Source organism: Pelecanus crispus, chromosome 3, assembly GCF_030463565.1.
Source record: "Pelecanus crispus isolate bPelCri1 chromosome 3, bPelCri1.pri, whole genome shotgun sequence".
Lineage (NCBI taxonomy): Eukaryota > Metazoa > Chordata > Aves > Pelecaniformes > Pelecanidae > Pelecanus > Pelecanus crispus.
The window spans coordinates 87,407,207-87,426,190 of record NC_134645.1 but is presented as its reverse complement, the minus strand read 5'-3'; the positions used below and the strand labels follow the sequence as shown (position 1 = coordinate 87,426,190).

The 18,984-nt window shown below is 38.2% G+C and overlaps 1 protein-coding gene across 2 annotated transcripts in view; it reads left to right on the top strand.

Moving 5' to 3' along the window:
- The first annotated feature begins 4,460 nt into the window (after positions 1 to 4,460).
- FHL5 (four and a half LIM domains 5) overlaps positions 4,461 to 18,984 on the top strand; it is a 29,073-nt gene continuing 14,549 nt past the window's right edge. Inside the window, exon 1 of one of the 2 annotated variants that reach the window (XM_075707927.1) lies at positions 4,461 to 4,544. In XM_075707927.1, coding sequence (XP_075564042.1) covers positions 4,461 to 4,544 — 84 coding nt within the window. Of the gene's footprint in view, positions 4,557 to 18,984 lie in introns of both variants that reach the window. The other variant, XM_075707926.1, reaches the window with a different exon arrangement.

Sequence of the window (18,984 nt, the reverse complement as noted above, 5' to 3'; positions counted from 1 at the left end):
CAGCCTTATTTTCACGAGTGGTACTTTGTGTTCAGGAAAGTGGAAAAAATGTGTAAAATAGTGTTCTGCCACTATTAATGACATAATTCTTGTATGTCAAATATATTCCTAACTTACTTTTAAGAGAAGATAATTTTCAAACTGGAAATATTTTAGTTGTATTACTTCAGTAATGCCCATTGATTTCATGTGTGTAATTTCAGGTTTTTGCATAAAATCACGTTGAGTAGTAAGACAAGTTCTTTTCACTAAAAATGTCATTCCCCCATTCTTGCCAGAATTCTTTGATGCTGAAAGCAAGCAAATTCTGTGCAAGCTCTACTCTGTTCAAATATTTCTGGTTTCCAACAGTTCATGTATTCTATAAGCTTAATCATAAATATACCCAAGCCTGAAATTGCAACAAATGAAAGTGGAAGAGGCCAAGTATGGAAGGTCAGTAACAGATTAACCAAGGTTAAGTTAATTTTGGTAAGGTAAAAAATCAAATTTTATACATAAATAACAGGCAGTAATGTTTAACAATGTTCACATCAATGCTGATCTTTTACCAACTGTAGGGCAAAACAGTTCGGCAGTTGTAAGGCAGAAGCAAAGATTGTTGTTTCTCTTTCCTTGGCTGGAGGCTCTCATAGCTGACAATAAAGGACAATGAGTAGTAAGAGATGAAAAAAATTCAGGCTCCTTACCTTTGTTTAAGAAATAGTTTGCATACAGGGAATAGGTTTGTTTTCTTGTAATTTAGCCAGAATAATTATTAAGTTCCTATACTGAATGTAAACACTTTTATATGACTTTGAGCTATTTTGTAAATAATATGCCATATGACATTCTGTATGCAAATGTGAAACTATTTTAATAACATTAAATGACAAAGTATTTAAAATGCATTCTGCTGACTTAACCAATGGTTGATTATCTTACAACTTGTAGCTTTCAAGCAGCAGTTGGTAATATGCACCATTTAATTTAATACACCATTCTGAGTGCCCCTGTATTTTTGTTTGATACTGTTTTATGCTGGAATAATAATTAACTTACTATAAAATTTACCATACGATGTGTTAGACTTGCTATATTATAGCCAATGTTGTAAGAATGATAAAAAAATACATTCTTTGAAGTAGATACGAGGGAAGCACTAAAATTCAGAGATATCTTCTGGCTATGGACAGAATTCAGGGAGACATAGGTTGGAAGACCTTCCCAGACATTTTTGTTGTCTCTTAGATGTGGAAAATCAGTCTTTAATTTATGATATAGAGGTATTTTGAAAGAGAAAGAAAAGGAATATTCACAGTTTCCTGAATATTTTACTAATTCATGGGTTTTTTTCCTCACCCTAGGAGGAATGTATGCCAAGAGGAAGAGTAACCTTGTCTTAGAAATCAGAGGTCCTGTTCACAAAACAAAACTGTCCTTTGGAATATCTAGGAAAATGAAAGGCAATACAGAGTGTATAAATTAGAGCTTTTACTTTGCTTTTAAGTATTTAGTGTCAGCCTCTCATTGCCTTTCACCTATGGTATGTAAACACCAGCATTGTATTTTTCTAGACTTATAAAGCTGACATGTATATACGCATGCATGTATATATACACAACTATTTATAAACATGCATCTTGTAGCCTCATTTGTTGCTACTCTCAGGAAAGTGGAATGGATGCATTAGCCATAGGTAGAACAATACCCTTCTCAGCAACAGCCTTTCCCTGTTTTTAAATGGCAAAATGTGACTTTTGTAGCTGGTTATTTGCAGGTCTGCTGGAAATAAGCAAACCTGTTGCTCTGTTAGAACTTGCAGCCTTCTTCCCAATTCTCTTGTTATGTAGCTTCTTTTAAAAAAAAAAAAATTGGCACAAGTTTCTAAGTCATAGCACTGGGATTTGTCTGCATGAATCCATCTTACAGCTTGTTCAGATAAAACTACAGTACTTCTGTTCTCTGTGTAGGCTCATGAGTAGGCTACTCATGCAGTAGTTGCTCCTTGAATTTTTTTCCTAGTAAGTAACAGTTACATTTTCCTTAGGCCAGGAAAATGGAAATTTCTGCAAAACTGGGTAGATTTTGGGGTTTTTTTTAATAGGAAGTTTAGTACTCTTGCAGAAGACAAAAGAGTGTACTGGGTCAGATCGAAGGTCTGCATAGCCTGGTATTGTGTCTCCAGCAGGGGCCAAAAGTGGATGCCTAGGGAGGAGTATAAGAACAAGGCATGTAGCGATTTTTCCCTTGAGTCCTTTTGAGCCTCCAAATATGTGCTACTCAAAGTTTTTGAATGATGATTGTGCTTTAAACATAGAAAATTGTAATTGTCTGAAGCTTTTGGGTAAACAGGATACTTGTGAGAACAGAATTCCTTTCTCTGCTGACCCAAATAACAGAACATATTCAGTAAGTGCCGAAGATGTTTTCTCAGGAAAACAAGTTAATTATTTATTTATCTTTTCTTTTTTAGGAATTGTTAAGGAATTACATACCTTTTTTTTTTTTTTTTAAATTAAAAAATAATAATCTGAATTGGGAAGAGCAACTTGAGTAGTTTAAAGAGAAACACCATTTGGTTGATGAATTTCCCAAATCCTCAATATGAAGAGGAAGCTAGGTCAAGACAGGTCATGTCTGGGAACAGATAAAATAAGCTGCTTTCTATTTCGGGAAGTTCAGGAAGAGATGTGAGGGCTGTAGGAGACATCACCTAACTGATACTCTGAAGAAGCAGCAGAGTTTTTGTTGACCTCTTCAGTTGTACTCAATTTGCACCTATTGCCAAAAAATCTGATTCTGTTTTAAATGCTTCTCTGGGCATATCTTCTATTTAACATAGTTATGATCTCTATCTACAGTTAAACAAATTTGAGGCTAGTCTTTGAAGTTTAAGGAAAGTGATATGCTGGAGGAGGTGTCTGTACTTCTCATCCTTTCTGGAAAGAAGATAGTGCATTAGAAGTATTTCTAAGTGTCATTAGCTCTTTTGACAGATCTGTTTGCATAATACTTTTGTCTTGCTCTGATTTGTGAACTTCAAAAAGTATGTGGTCAAGAATTGTACTTTCAGTTTTTTTCTTTCTGGAAGTGAAGGCAATTCATGATTATTACTCGACTCAAATTCACACCTAACTCGTCCTCTCTCCTCAAACTGCAAAAATCACAAGCTTGAAAAGTGCTTGGTATAAATAAAGCTTATAGCTCATATAAAAATAGGAGAAAAGAGTTAAGTATATGACAAAATAAGTGTCTGCAGAGGTTTAATAAACCACTCAGCCACAAATAAGATGGTCAATTCTTGGCAATAATAATCAGAGGATCAGTCTTAATTGCAAGATACTATGTAGGCACAGATAATGTCCAGAACATGTCCAGATTTGGCAATTTTACCAAAGTCTTTAGATAACGTAATACATCTTTAAAGCATCTAAACATTTCCTCCTTTCTTCTATCTGTGATATAAAACACCTCCCACCCACTTGACATTATAGACTAAATGATTCAGATCTATTGGCTCTTGGTTGTGGAAAAATCTGCCTGGAAGTCAGTCGTGGTTCATACCGCAAGCAGCAATCCTTTTTTTTTCATTCCGCGTAACTTCAGCCTGCGTTTTTAAATGGACACAATATCCTTACTTTCAGCTGCGGTTGATTAAAGGTCTGCATAGAGTCTTATGCAAAATATAAGCACTTCTGTATGCTCCATGCATGTGGTAGTCTGTCTGTGAAAGTTAGCTGGCCCCTGTTCTGTGCAAGCAAAAAGTCAAAGAGATGACTGCAATTCGGGGAAGGCCAGAACTGGGCAATACTGAGAACCTAGAGGAGGCCATTGCTGCCGCGCTGATGGGAACGCCGTAAGAACACCTTCCTGCCTGCTGGAAGAGCAGCAAATTGTTCCAGCCCAGAAATTGCTTTAGTAGCGTCAGAGGAGTTCTGCTGGGTCCCCAAAGTCTTTTCTGAAATTGGAAGTGTTTCTCCCTGCCCCGCAGTTCCTGTACACAAGTCAGACTTTGGTAATAATGACTTTTCTAGTTCTTTTCTGATTTACAAGCCCACATGAGGTCTTTTGGATTCATTATGCATGGACCAAACTGTATCTGGGAATTAATTATGATCCAGCTTTTTTTTTCCTTTGTCTTTTTTTTCCTTTTTTTTATTTTTTTTTTTCCTTTGTACTGAACAGTTTGGGGCTTTGGGGGGTTTTGATTCTTTAGTTTTTTAACAGAAATCCCTTTTTCCTTTTGACAACTCTCTGAAATATGTTCCTTTAAGAGCCTCCTACATGGTATGTATTTGCAATTTGTAAACACAGTATGTCAAAGAATGATTTGATTCTGTGGTGAGGCAGCCAGCTATTTGCATGTCATGAGGTCTAAGGGAAACAAACTGACCCTCAGCCTTCCTCCAGCCAGCCAAATTCTGATGGGACCCTCAAATAGCTCTGGCAAAGTGTTCTGTTTCTTTTGGACTTGATGAATGCTTGTTTCTGTGAAGACGTGTAATTATTTCTTCCTTTATTTTGTTGCACGAGTTACCAAGAGAAGCAGCTTAAAACCAAATGTGAGTATTGAGGCTCTTTTCCATTATTCCTTTTTTTGATAATGTTTAAGTGGGGTAGTATACAAGGTACCTAATTTAACATTTTGAACAAGTAAGCGGGAACTTTTTTCTTCAGACATAATACTGCTAATTAAATTAGATGCAGAATTCTACACATATATCAAAAATTTTTTTGTGTACCAAAAGAAATGCCACACTTTTTTGGGATGCAGTTGTTTTCATTTTATTAATTGGCTCATTAATTTACAGGAAGATTGTTTGGGGTTTCTTTTGTAATGAGATGAGGATTAATTTTGTTTACTCCAAAGAACAAGCCAACAATAAAAATGTATGCTGTTTCCTGTGACATTTGAATCACCATTTTTATCTCCTAGCAAGCTTTCATAGCTGTTTGCTACTGCAATGAAACTTTCTAGATAAGTGTCTTTTCTAGTAAGGTAAGTCGCTTGTTTCTAGCATAACTAATTTTAATACCTAACATGGATTGTTCTTGCTTTTTTTTTTTTTTTTTTTTGAAGTAAAACCAGTTTCCAAGCTGGTGTTTACAACAATATTTTGACTTGCCATAAAAATCAAGTATCATCCTCAAATTCTCTCTCCATAAGGCACTTTGTTTTATCATCTTTTAGCTATCACATTTTTAGGATAATAATTTTGGTTTGGAATTTGAAGGGAAAGAATAGTGTTGAAAGGATATACCATTTTTTACTGAAATGGTGCTGGAAATGTGTGCCTATATTGCAGAAATAAAAAAAAGTATGGGTAATAGTGGAAATATTCCTTAAATTAAAGTCTATGTATATTAATTATACCGCTACCTGATTTCATAATGGTAGTCTTTTTGGATAATGAGGTTACAATTCCGTTTGGACAAAATTATCAAATATAATTTCCATTTCAATAATATAAATGTTTGAAAATATATTTCTTTAACTGTCCCTGTTTTCAAAAGATCTGGGTTTATATCTGGAGCTGGGCACAAAATCTCGTACATTTAGAAAACAAGTTTCAGATGCCTTTTTTTTTGTTTGTGGTCAGTATTTTCACACATATTTTTCTTCTGTGTGATGAGCTGACATTTCCAGAGTATTTTAGCAGAACAGGCTGTAGCAGATTTAATATATTAATGTTATAACAGATTGTTGACGGTCTTGCCGTGTAACTTTATTGCGGTGTCACAAAAGTCACTTTGATTCAAAGTTCTGTAATTGGTAGAAACTTAAGATGACATACTAACCTTCTTGTAAGATTAGAGCAAAATGAAATCAAAAGCTGCTTGAAAGAGATTCTGATCAGTTGTGACCTATGGTATCTCCAGGTTACTTGCAGGCAGTCATATTTTACGAAGTGCGTATGTTTGGTTGACTTGGTAAGACATATGTTCTGTGGGCTATATACCAATAAGCCCAGCTTGCTTCATTTTTTTCCATATCAGAGTTTTATTTCTCAAAAAAAGTTAAAAACTTTTAGTATTGCCTAACGCATCGACAGCCAGAAAGAAAAGTGAAAATCTTAACCAGCGTGCTTCCAAATGTTAAGCCCAAAATCAGAGGGTGAAATTCTGACCCTGCTCGAATGGGCAGCCCTCCTGTTGACTAAACAAGCTCTAGATGCTGTTCAAGCTTTTAGATCACCTGGGAAATAAAACTGACCTGAGCTTTTCTGCACACTTCCCTGCCAGTTAAGGGTCAGATGATGTCTTATGACTAATTCTAGGATGCTCATAAAATTAATGATTTTCAGTTAAACTGTTCTACTGAAATCTCTAGAGCCCCAAGTTTGGAAGCTGGCACGGCAAAATGCTGCTGATGCTCCACTTGCGCTCCTGCAGCGGAATTCTGGGAACAGGGCGCGCAGCTCTAGCAAGAAAGGAGGCTGTGAACTCCTTGTCTTGTACATTTGTATTTTCCTGTAAAATATAAGAGGGATGAAATAAGGATGACTTTGTAGAAATATGCAAACATTACTCCAAAAACACTGAACTGATGTATTAAAAACAAGTTAATAAAATTCTATAGCAGAGATACAGTGAGGGACAAGACTGTATGAAAGCTAACTAATCTCCCTTGGTTGCCTCTATAAAGATGGCTAATTTAAGTTTCTGCTGATAATCACCCTGGAGGGGAATTTATCTCTCTCTTTTAACTACAAAATGTGCCTTGTTCATTAGCCTCAATAGGCTTAGGTTAGTTTTTGTGAATATCCCCATTCTTCTCTGACATTGTACAGTATACATCAGCTGTCATCCCTTCTTTTTTCCCTTTCTTAGACTAAGAGTTCTCTTTGATTCTACTTCATTCATGCCAGTAGATTACTTTTCTTCTCAGCTATGGTTGCCTTTGAGTTTGAATTTTTCTAGGGCTGTATATAAGGACTGGTAAATTCTTGCACATCTCAGCATATTATGGATAATGGATCTGAACAGGCTGCCCTAGGTCATTGCTGGCCTCACACTCAGGTGCCATATAACTCAGAAAAATATTCGTTTTCCTACAATGTGTGTTTGTGCATACATAGCAGAATTGATAGAAGGAATGACAAAGTGACAGAGCATGGTGTAGTTGTTGACAGAGAACACACGCAGGAGACCAGAATTCAGTCCTGAGTGACCTCCAGCAAGTTGTTCTGCGTCTCAGTTCCTCATCTGTAAACCAGGTTTGTTACACTGGGGAGAAAAAAATGGGTTCAAACCCATGTTATCCAAAACTGCCTGGAAACAACCCAAACTGACTGGAAAATCCTTCATAATTAGGAACGCTCTCAGCCACTGTAGCCCTAAGAGGTTTGACACAAAACTGGAAAAATTCCACCCGGAAGATTTTGCGTAAGAATATTAATCATAACCTCAGAGTAATTAAGGACAATTGCAAAGTTCATAACCGCAACACTTTATTGCTCTAGCTGATTTTAGAAGTGCTTTCTACCTCTAGCACTGGAGGTTGACCACCCAGCGACCTTCATACAGTGTTTTTAACTATCCCAGGCCAGTGCCATGGATACAGCCTGATGAGCAGACCCATCTAATGGCAAAGGTGTAGTGACTGCCTTCTTCCCACTCCTCCAGGTTTGCTCTCTGACCTTGAGCAAGTCAATTACTTTTCTTTGGCAAGCATTAACCTTTTCTGCAGACAAGTAGCTCACAACTGTGTTTTAGGATTACTTTATTATTGTTGTTAGAAAAGTGTTCTGAAACCTTTAAAAGGAAGGCTATAAAATATTTCAGAGTATTAGGTTATAATTCTGTTTATCAGAAGCCCAGAACAGTATTAGGCTGTAAATCTATTTATCAGGAGCCCAGTCTTCCTCAAGTGAGCTCTTCAAGTTTCAAATTCAGCCACATCATGATTCATTTATGTATTATAACATGCCAAATGGTGGCATAATTAGAGTTCTGTGAGTCTGGGATTCTATTTGCATGAACAAAAAAGGAAAAGATTAGAGGAAAATCTGTTTCATGCTGATCTTCTAATTGTCAATCTTTGTTTAGTTTGGTGCTTGAAAACTGAAGAGCATTGAGAAACATTTCAAATTAAAAGCTCAAAACATTTGGGTTTTTTTTTTTAAATACAGTGGTAGAATTCTTCATTTGTTTAATCACTTGCTTAGACTTTTTACTGAAAACATTTACCAAATTTAACATAAATTAGCAAAGGACTTGAACTGTATTTGTTCCTTAATGCAGTTTCTGCTGCTGCTTACCACTCTCCTCCTCCTCAGACCAACCTTATCCCCTACAGCAGGTCAGAGTTATGGACTTTGAGCATCATCTCGTATTGAAACCAGTCACTTCCATTCTAGGTTTGTGGAGATGGTTGCTCTGCTATCGCTACGTGTCAGGCTTCACGTCATCACTTGAATAGACTTTCCTGCTTTCAGTGGACTCATTGTTCCACAATACCCATGAGTTAAATAGCATGTTCCTAAATGTGAAAGGAATTTCTTCGTTCTTACCAAATTTCTTCCAGAATTCTAAGACTTTACTGGTGGTTTTCATTTGTCTGAGTCAAATGTTGACTGTCTTGGGTGTTCAGATAAACTTTTGCCTTAATTTTCCTTCAGTCAGAATAGGGCAATTCTACACTGAAACCAGCTTTGAGATAACATGTATTTATAATCATAGAAAGAAATCCACTCTGAAAGTCGTAGTGCCAAAACCAAAAAAAGGACCTTTTCACATGCCAAGACATTACAAAAATCCCAGCAGGGCAGTAACTGAAGGGTCAGTAACCTCACATCATAATAAAGAAAGACAGAATACCATGGCCTACTCATTGCAGGGTCTAATTTTAAATCATAGCCACTTTTAGGAAGATAGACTATGTTAAAATAGAAAGAAATATGTTTAATGTCTGGCACAGAGATTTTAAGGCTTAAGGGATATGTTAGGATAGCCAGTCACAGAACTGTTCAGCAGACTTTGTCTCCTGAGTAGGCAGAACAGGTAACGTAAGAGGCACAAAGATTTCAAGTACATGGCAAAGGTCACCGGCAGGACATGAACAGAACCCAGGGCTGAGTCTCTCTAAGGACTGGTCAATGTTGCTGATCACAGGACATGAGGATTGAAGTTAAAACAGAGTCGATACCATAATATACCCTATCTTGTTTGACAGGACATCATCTACTCAACTGCTCAAGACTCAAGATTGCAGTTGCAGAAGATTGTTACTGTGGCTCTTACAGCAATGCCTACTGTGTTAATTGTCAGTAAAAATCCAGAGTGTGTAGATAGTCCTTGCTTTGAGAACAGTCTGTCATTGGCTCTACTCAATGTTTCTGCCCATTCCTTCTCTATTTGATCCTGCCCCTTAGGACTGCCCATCCTGAAGCCTGCTTTCCCTTGGGAAGGTCCATGGAGGCACATCATGGAGTTCCTCTCCACGAAGAGGAGACTGCCACAGCAATGGTCACCCTAAACAGCTCACATATAATGTGAAGAGAGTGTATATTTGCTACATTTGCAGTTGCCAGTGTTTCTTAGACTGTACACAGCAGTGACTTCACAAACTATGATTCCTGTGGGTGGGATAAGCAGTCCAGGGCTGGTCTGCAGAACCAGGTCATCTCCATTTTCAGTGAAAAGTTTGGTCGGAAGGTGGCAGCTAGGAGTGATGGAGCTCTGCAAGCAGCAAAACTGGCCATTCATTTGGCCTAAAAATCTAAATACCTGGGGACAATGATAACTGAAGCAGGGATCTTACATACCAATACTCCTTGCAGAAGCCTTTGCTTTTCCTAAGCTGTAATGCCACCTAGCTCATGGCAATCTTTTAACAGGGGTGAGATTACAAATCTTTGGATTTGGTTCATTTTGATAAGGTGTCATATTTTTAGTACAAAAGTGCTGCAGCTCGGTTTATCTTTTTCCTCAGAAAACTAGGTCAGGTTGGCACAGCGCAGTTGGGAGAGAAAAGGAAAAGGCTGTGCCACTGCAGCAGACACTTTATTACCACTTGGGGGTTTTATGTTTGGTTTTGGGAAAAGGAGGTCTTTTTTTTTTTTTTTTTTAAATAGTGTAATGAAATTCCTTTCCAATTTTAGCTTGCTGCTAACATTGCTGCTGCTGCTCATCCTTTTCTTATTGCTCATTTTATTTCTTAAAGCAGTTCTAAAATAGGTCACAGGCTTTTAAAGAACCCAGCTAGAAAAAGTTGTACTGCATAGTCAGTTGTTAAGTTGTGTTTTTTTTTTTTTGAAAGGATTTTAATTCATGTGATGTACCCATTCTCACAAGATACAGTACGCTTCATCCACCTTTCTGTCCCTGAAATAAAATGTAAGGGTGGGGGAAATCCAGTCTCTGCAGTTGATGCATCTGCAAAGACAAGAAATGGCCTATTTTTTATTAAGATCTTAAAGCCTGCAGTCAGCATCAGTGTTGCCTATTGAAGCTCTGTTACCTCTTGTTAGTGGCAAGGCTGTTTCTTTTCATGGCCTGTGAGCACTTCACTCCCCGCTGTATCACAGGCATCGTTTCCTATTGCTTTTGCTTTCCCCAGGAAAGCTTTCAGTCCCGAAGGCAAGCTTGTTTCCTTTTCAGGTAGTTATGTTCCTGCCCAGTGGTGTTAGTATATTGCTAAGGTGCTGCTGTTTCCTTGGTGGACTTCTGCTCAGCTGTGCAAGCATCTTGACTTTAGTGCGTTGTGTAGAGGGGAATCGGGAGCCAGATGTGCAGACGCTGTTGTAGCAGAGATCGCTCAGAAGTGCTGCTCTAATTTGTACAATGGGGATGAACTCGCTGGTAGAAGTCTCAGATCAGGACTTCAATACATATCTTCATTTGTAGCTTTCATTTTTTTTTTTTTACTTAAGCACTTTTTAAAGTAGTTTCCTTGATTAGGGGATTGTAGGTGAGCATGGAGGCAGGAAAGGGGACTGGAAAAGCCAGGCAGAGAGGGTGGTGGGGAAGACTTCGTATTCATTGCCAGAGATCAGTTATGACCTCAGTGATCAATTCTCATCCTGACCAGTTCAGCCCCAAATATTTATTGCGTCTTTTTCCCTTTCAAAGATATTTAGTACTTGCTGGGTTGTAGGTTGATAGAAGGAAAACACATAAACGTTTCCATGCAAGTACAATATGTTATTCCCTACTTTCCTGCTATTTCAACTGAAGAAACTGTAACCCAACATAAATGTCCTTCTGCTACCAAATTTCTTCTCTAAAAATGAGATCACTCTAACTCAGATTCACGTCTTTTTTCCTAGAATAAAACAGTTAACGATAAAATTGCTTCTTCAAATGAAATTTTTAACTTTCTATAAAAAATAAAATTTAAATATTTACTATAAATTTTTCTGTTGAGAACTTAAGATCCATTTTTAGACCAATATTTTTCAGTCAAATTTCACTTTTTTGAATCCTGCTTTTCTAAAAAAACCTGACATTTTCCATGAAGTGGGTTTTTTTTTATTCACACATACTTTCTATTAAAATACATCAAAATGTTAAAAATAAAATGGTAGAGCATTTTGGATCAAGCTTAGTGCAAAACTCCTTTTCCTTCCAAAAATACCCTGATGCGATAAATTTTTTTAATTTATATTAGTTTTGGAAGCTTATAAATGCTCAAGTTTCAGAGCATGACTTTAATCCTCTAAAAGGGATTAGGAAACTTTCCTCATGATCAGGTTGTTGCTTAGCCATCCTTTGTAGGGTTTCTTGCATCTTCCTTAGGATGTTTCTGCCTGCTGAACTGAAAAAAGATATGTACAGTTATAGTGATTTTCCTTCGCACAGTGTTTAAGTCATCACAAAATAATTTTTAAATCTGCTTTCCCTGCTGAGTTCTGGTAAGGAGTATATTTAGTGTAGATGTCAGTGCCCCAAACACTCCTTTATTCCTCGTTGTTCTGTACAGAGCAGTGGAGCAGAACACTGTCTGTTTCCTTCTGAGCCAACTCATCAAAATAGCCAGTTTTATTGAAGGCAATCAGCCTTCACATGTTTTCTGTAGCCTGGTCTGTAACAATTAACACCAGCTTAAAATTTAAAATGATCAGTGAGGAGAAGGAGTTTTGACTTGCACCAGCCTGCAACAAAAATAACAACATCTTCTTTACTGTGGTAAACCAGATACTGCAGACAAGCCACTAACTCCTTTCCATCAAAAAAGGCCCAGCCTTTGGGCAGTACTCATATCTAAGTATCAGGCTGGTTGACAAAGGACATGCTGATCGTGTTTCACACTCAGAGACAACACAGAAAATAATATGTGTGTCTCTTAATTTCACACATGGCTAGGACTTGAGAATGTTGGAAGTGATTTATCCCTGTGGAAATGCTGAATCTACTGAAACTGCTTTTTTCTTTGACAGAAATTATCTAGAATCACTAGTTTCCTTTGCTCTTTCCTCTGTAACCAATATCATGCAATTCCACTGAATGTATTTCAGTTGAGAAGGATTTAGAGACTATGTTTACCAGATTCAAAATACCAGGAAACATTGAAATTAATTGCAATGAAGAACCCAATTGCTTATATATTTTTTTAAATCCCACTTTTTAATTATCTTTGAATATATCTTTCAAAATCTGTGCTCCAAGAATACAGGCAGAAAAGCTCAGAAGTGTGCATTCATCTTCAAGCATGTAAATATTACAGATGAAAGCAATAGCGTTTCTCGCATGTTTAGACTACGTGCATGTCTAGCTTAGATGGGGACTCACAGTAAGTCATCTACAGGAGACCTGTTTTGTTGTTATGGGAATGACCCAAATGCTCAAATGCCCATAAGGCAATACAGAGGTTTTGTGGACTCTTTCACCCTCCTCCGTTTTTCATTCAGCAGTGATAAACCTTGCTGTGGTCCATCACAGAACACAGAATGGTTGAGGTGGCATGGGACCTGTGACGATCATCTAGTCCAACCCCCTGCTTAAGCAGAATTACCTAAAGCAGGGCTATGTCCAGTCAGGTTTTGAATATCTCCAAGGATGGAGACTGCACAGCCTCTCTGGGCAACCTGTGCTGACGTTCAACCACTCTCACAGTGAAAGTTTTTTTTTTTCTTCTGTTTTAAACGGAATCCCTTGTATTTCAGTTTGGGCCCATTGCATTTTCTCCTGTCAGTGGGCACCACTGAGAAGAGCATGGCTCCTTCGTCTTCATTCCCTCCCTTCAGGTATTTGTGCACATTGATGAGAACCTCTCTGAGCCTTCTCTCCTCCAGGCTGAACAGTCCCAGCTCTCCCAGGCTTTCCTCATAGAAGAGATGCTCCAGTCCCTTAGTCACTTTTGTGGCCCTTTACTGGACTCTTTCCAGTAGCTCCATATCTCTCTTGTACTGGGGATCCCAGAACTGGACCCAGCACTCCAGATATGTCTCACCAATGCTCAGTGGGGAGTAAGGATCACCTCCCTCATCCTGCTGGCAATGGTCTTCCTAATGCCCTGCAGGACGCTGTTGGCCTTCTTAACCGCAAGGGCATACTGTTGGCTCATGTTCAACTTGATGTCCACGAGGACCCCCAGGTCCTTCTCTGCAAAGCTGCTTTCCATCTGTTTGGCCCCCCAGCATGTGCTGGTGCCTGCAGTTATTCCTCCCCAGAGACGGAACTTTGCATCTCCCTTTGTTGAACTTCATGATACTCACCCCACTTCTCCTGGTGAGGTCACTCTGGATGACAGCACACCCATCTGGTGTACCAGCCAGCCCTCCCAGTCTTGTGTCATCTGCCAATTTGCTGTGGGTGCACTCTGTCCCATCGCCCAGGTCATTAATGAAGATCTTGAACAGTATTGGTCCCAGTGTCAACCACTGGGGTACACCACTAATGTCACTGCTTTAAATTGTCTCCTTCAGCATTGTACCTAGGATTCACTAATGATTTCTCATCCACATCTTAGGCTCATAGCTGCTTTGTTTTTGGAACTTGGGCAGCTAAAGCTAATAAATTTAAAACTGTCTAAATGTCTTCTAAGTATAGAAATCACCAGCTAATTTGGGTATACTTTTTCACAAGGCCCATTTGTACCAGATGCAATCCTCTAACCATTTTATGGTTGAATGTATAGAGTATGACTAAGAATACTGCCAGGATTTTACATGAAAAAGTACACCAAAACATGGTTGAAATATTTCATGACTTCATTTGATTCTATAAATCTGACCGTAGTCAGAAAGGAATGAGCTCCATAATGAAGACAGGGGAAAATTTTGACTGTACCAGACTATGTGAAAAACCTGTGAAAAATGTGGGTAAGAATGATTTCAGAAAAATAAAAGAAATTATCTAAGCCATAGCATCAACCCTACTTTTTTCATACACAGCTGCTGGTGAAGGTATTGACAGCACCCAGGAATCTGAGCAGATGAAAAGATTTTGTGTTCCTGGATAATAACTTGGGAGAGACTTGAATCGATACAGAGCACTCCACTGACAGTTTGTCTCTACTTAAACACGGAGCTGCATTACCGACCAGCAACACTGCTGATCAGCCGAGCTTGTTGTGTTCAGGATAACAGGGACAGTTATTCTGGACTGGAGTCTCTGGGCACTGGTGTAGTACTTCTATTAAATGATGAATTGCACTCCCTGACTCTCACGTGTTGATTAGTTTTAAAAAAAAAAAAATCCAGCAAATAATCTAGGTTTAATTCCATAGCCAGTTAGCAACTTTTCTGTCTGCTTCTTCCAAAAAACCAGCTTTCAGCTACTACATTTTACATGCTTATTTCTGACCTTTAATTTCTCTGTACAGTGGGTTTACTGTGATGGCAATTCTTGAGCTTTGCTAGCAAGGCTCACAATAGAAGAAGAATGTCAATTAGGATGCATGCATGCAGAGCCATTAATTTGAATTTTGCCAACTAAATCGCTCGGGCTGACCTCGGTAGCAAATACAAGTTGTATTGGACAAGCTGGATGCTGCTGGTGAAAGTTCTGTGGCTGAATTAAATGAAATACCTGGTTTGCCATAGAGACAGTGGGGCTAGGCTATTGAACCCACTCTGTAGCTAGTAAAGAGAGTTTGAGGAACATAGGCTAGTCAGGTCTCTTCCACAACAGCATTTCTGAATGTTTGCACCACTGTGAACACTTAGTTGAGGTACTTTCACTACTTTGATTTGTCCTAGTTTGAAGTTTAGGTAAGGAGCAAATTATGCTGTAGTGGGATAAAGGAAGAATTTAGATGACTACACCAATGTTTGCATTTACATGGTGTAAACAAAGCAGACAGCAATACCAATTAAGGCAAAACAGAATTCCTGAGAAGCTTGATCCCTAGTTAAGCCAGAGCTCTTGCCCTTTTAGCTGATGGTCGTGGGGTGTGTAAACACAGTACAATGCAGTGTGGTACGGTTACCAGATCAGCCTCTAAATGAGCTGCTTTGCCTAGACCGTCCACCAAAACCATGTCATTTGTGGACCTTGAAGCCGTACAGTTGTATTCTTACAGCACAGTCCTGGTTGACATCCATCCTGGCTGCTTAAAGCAGAACTTAAAGCTCTGCACCCACTCAGATGCTTCCAGGACCTGACTTTGTATTACTGTGCTGTGCCACAGAGATAAAACAGCTTGGTCAATGTTAACACCTGTGTCTCTAGTTCCCTGTAGGTACTTGTCTTGACTTGATCTGTCATATATGCCCTTGGTTCCTACTGCTTCTCTAGCCATTTTTAGAAGAGCAAAAATTCTAGTATATTTAAACATTCAAGCATAACTTAAAGGTATCACTGGGAAAGTTGCAGTTACTCTAAGGGAGGGAAGAGAAAAAGCAAGGGCATTGCCAGTGTTTTGAAAATACAGGATACGTTTAACTGTCTTTTGAGTTCATTTTTCTCGAGGGGTTAGGGTTCTATTAGGTCTAGTCACAATAACAAAATAACATATTTGGGGGGTAGCAGCATCCAGAGAAATCAAGAAACTGTGATCTCTGAAATGTGGAAAAATTTCCTTGTAGAACCTTGTTAGAAACTTTTATTTATAAAAGAATGATATTGTTAGAAATTCTTCCTTATAATGATATTGCTAGCTTTACAATGCATTTGTAACCTTGAGTCACTAATGTAATTTGCAAATGTATGTGATTAATTGTTTAGCAGCTCTCAAAAAAAAAAAAAAAAAAAAGGGAAAATTAAATCAGCAACTCCATGCAAAACCATGTTCCAAGACAAAAAAAAGTACTTAACTGGAAATAAACAGGTGTCTGGGATGGCTTGCAGGAGTGGCCCCCTCATAATAGATCAAATTTGTTTTTCTTATCTTTCAGTGTTGTTGCAATGATTAATTTTGCCATCATTTTTCTATTTTTATGCATCCCTAATAGATAGCCTTGTTCCATTCATTATATATTCTTAAGGAAAAAGATGATGCAGTTCAATGGCACCCTCATTTAGATCAGGAAACAGCCCATTAGAATTGCCATAAAGCAAAAGGTACAATATTTTTACATGTGTGTATATACCTACATGCCTATGTATATTCATTCCCATCTAAGTAGGATTAATGTTTCTTGGCTTTTCATATTTATATAACCTAAGGGAGATTAACATACATTTATAGAAAATATCAAGATATATTATTAAAAGACATATTAACATTGTGGCTGTGCTTTTTAGCTCCAGTGAGAAAGCAGGCATTCCTTTCCTGATGGTTCCACAATTGCCAGGTTTCACAACTTCACAACTATTTTCTTATGGCTTTCTTCACTGGAAGTCTTCTAGTGCTCTGCATCTTATTGGAAACCATTTGACTCTACAGAAGGTCCCTCTGCTAATTTGTTGTAGCTAAATTCTGTCTTAATGTGCTGGAACAGCAGGCAGACCAGCCAGCTTTTTTGTTTTATTTTCATCTGCTTTATAATTCATACCATGAGACTGCTGTATTCTCAAATCTGACCCCAGGGACTCTGGTTGCAATATCCTCGCATCTTTGGCAATATCTCTCTGCTCCCCCTTGGAATATTCTAACACTAGAAATGGTATCACGTATCCGTGCCTACTAGATCATAACAATTGATGGTATTTAGCTTTGTTCCAATTTAGATAACAAAATCATCTTTTCCCAAGGAATGAAGACGTCGCAGTCTTTCCCTGTGCCTAGGACATGAGTTAGCAGCTGGAATGCTGGAGTCAGCGTTTCATTCCATGAGAGTGAATAGCATCAGACCTCCAGAGATTTCTTAACTGACCTTCAAAACACAAAGTCTAGCTTCCAGCAAACTCAAAGTAAACATATTTCTCTAGAGATTAGGATCAAAGCACAAGAAAAACATTCTACTTAACTACGTGGTGCTTGTACCATTACTTACTTATTGGATCAAGAGTAAGCTGTGCTGGGGGTGATGAGACTCACTTTTTTTGTTGCATTGTCTAATGGTAAAAGTAGTTCACAAAGGTTACCCAAACTTTTCCAAAAGATTTGCAAAAATCATCATTCTTTTTCATACCATCGCTGTTTCATTCCCAAATATGGTTTTATATCATTGTGGTCAAACCCTGAAGACTTTCTCTGAAACAAAGCCTTGGGTGACTGGAGCACTTTACTAGAGGAGCAGCTCAATGACACCCCCACGCTTTGACTCCGGTCTTGGATGTACACTTTCAATGTTCTCAAGCAACCACTGTCATCTGTAAAACAGGAGTAATGGCAATAGGTTTTTAGGAGAACTACACTGCAAATTCAGAAGTTGTGGAGTATTACAACAGCAGGTCTTGTATGTGTACATAACCAAGGCTTCCTGGAACAGATTGGCTTCCTGGGAAGAAAAAAAAAAAAAAACCAAGAAAACAACTTATTGAAGAAAATTGTTGGGTATGCAGAGTTTTCAGTACCTTAAAAACCTGTCGCCATTCATTAGAATGAAAAAACAGAGATGTAGCTGCAGATATCTGAAGCTATTTGTTGGTTAGCTTTGTACAGCAAAAAGCACTGTAAGTAACAGATAAGCTCTTCATGCATTCCCTGTTAGGATTTTTCTGTCACCACTTTTAGGCTGAGACAAAACTCTGTCAGGAAGCCGGGGTACTGATTCAGCAGGCAGGAAATCAGAAAGGTAGTCTACTCAGGGTTATCCTCAGAGGCAGTTCATAACTCTAACTCCCACAAAAAAAAGGAAATGAAAATTCCTCTGAAACCCAGTTTCAAGCCTGTCCAATGACCTTGAATATGGAGCCCAGTTAACCACAAACATTCCTTGATTGTCTCCCTAGCCACCAGTTTATACTGCTTCCCCAATATAGAAAATGAGCAAAACTTAACCTTGATTTTGGTGAAGACCTTGTAGTGATCGTGCACTGCATTACTCGTCTGTGTCTGGTTTTATATGTCATGTTGTGTAAATGTACAAGCTGATGGATGTCATTTTCTCATATACATGGGTTCATTCATTTCACTTTCAAATCTCTGATCTTAAGAAAATGGAAGTCCAGATTCAAGCCCTGTTATACTATTATTCAAAGGATATCACATAAAACAAATCTGTAATATTTTTAAGCAAGCATGTTTCCCACTGATCTGAGTTACAGATTATTTGACTTCCTTACTATACCCTGTCTTGGCTAGCACAAAGATTTAGGGCAGTCAGAAACACAGTAAATCAATTCAACTCAAAAGATTTTCAATTTACAGGAACAAGTTTTCCATAGCTTATGCCAAACGATCAAGTCATTACTTTTGGTCTGAGATAAGCATTATAGCCTCTCTCCCTGCCCCCTTTTCACTGTCTTACTATTATCCCTCCAGGAATAGATTAATAAATGCTTGACCTTATGCATTGGTGCCAGCAGAGACCTGCCGTAATTGTTCTTTCTTACAGTTCAAACAATCATATTGGATTATATCTCACAAAATAGAAACCTGGAAAAAGATGAAATACCTTTTTAAAACTGAACCGCGGGTATAAGACAAGCAGTGAGTGTATGAAAACAAGTATGAGGGAGTAATTCTAAATGGACTAGATGTAAGCTCTGTGATGGCAAGTACTCCCTCAA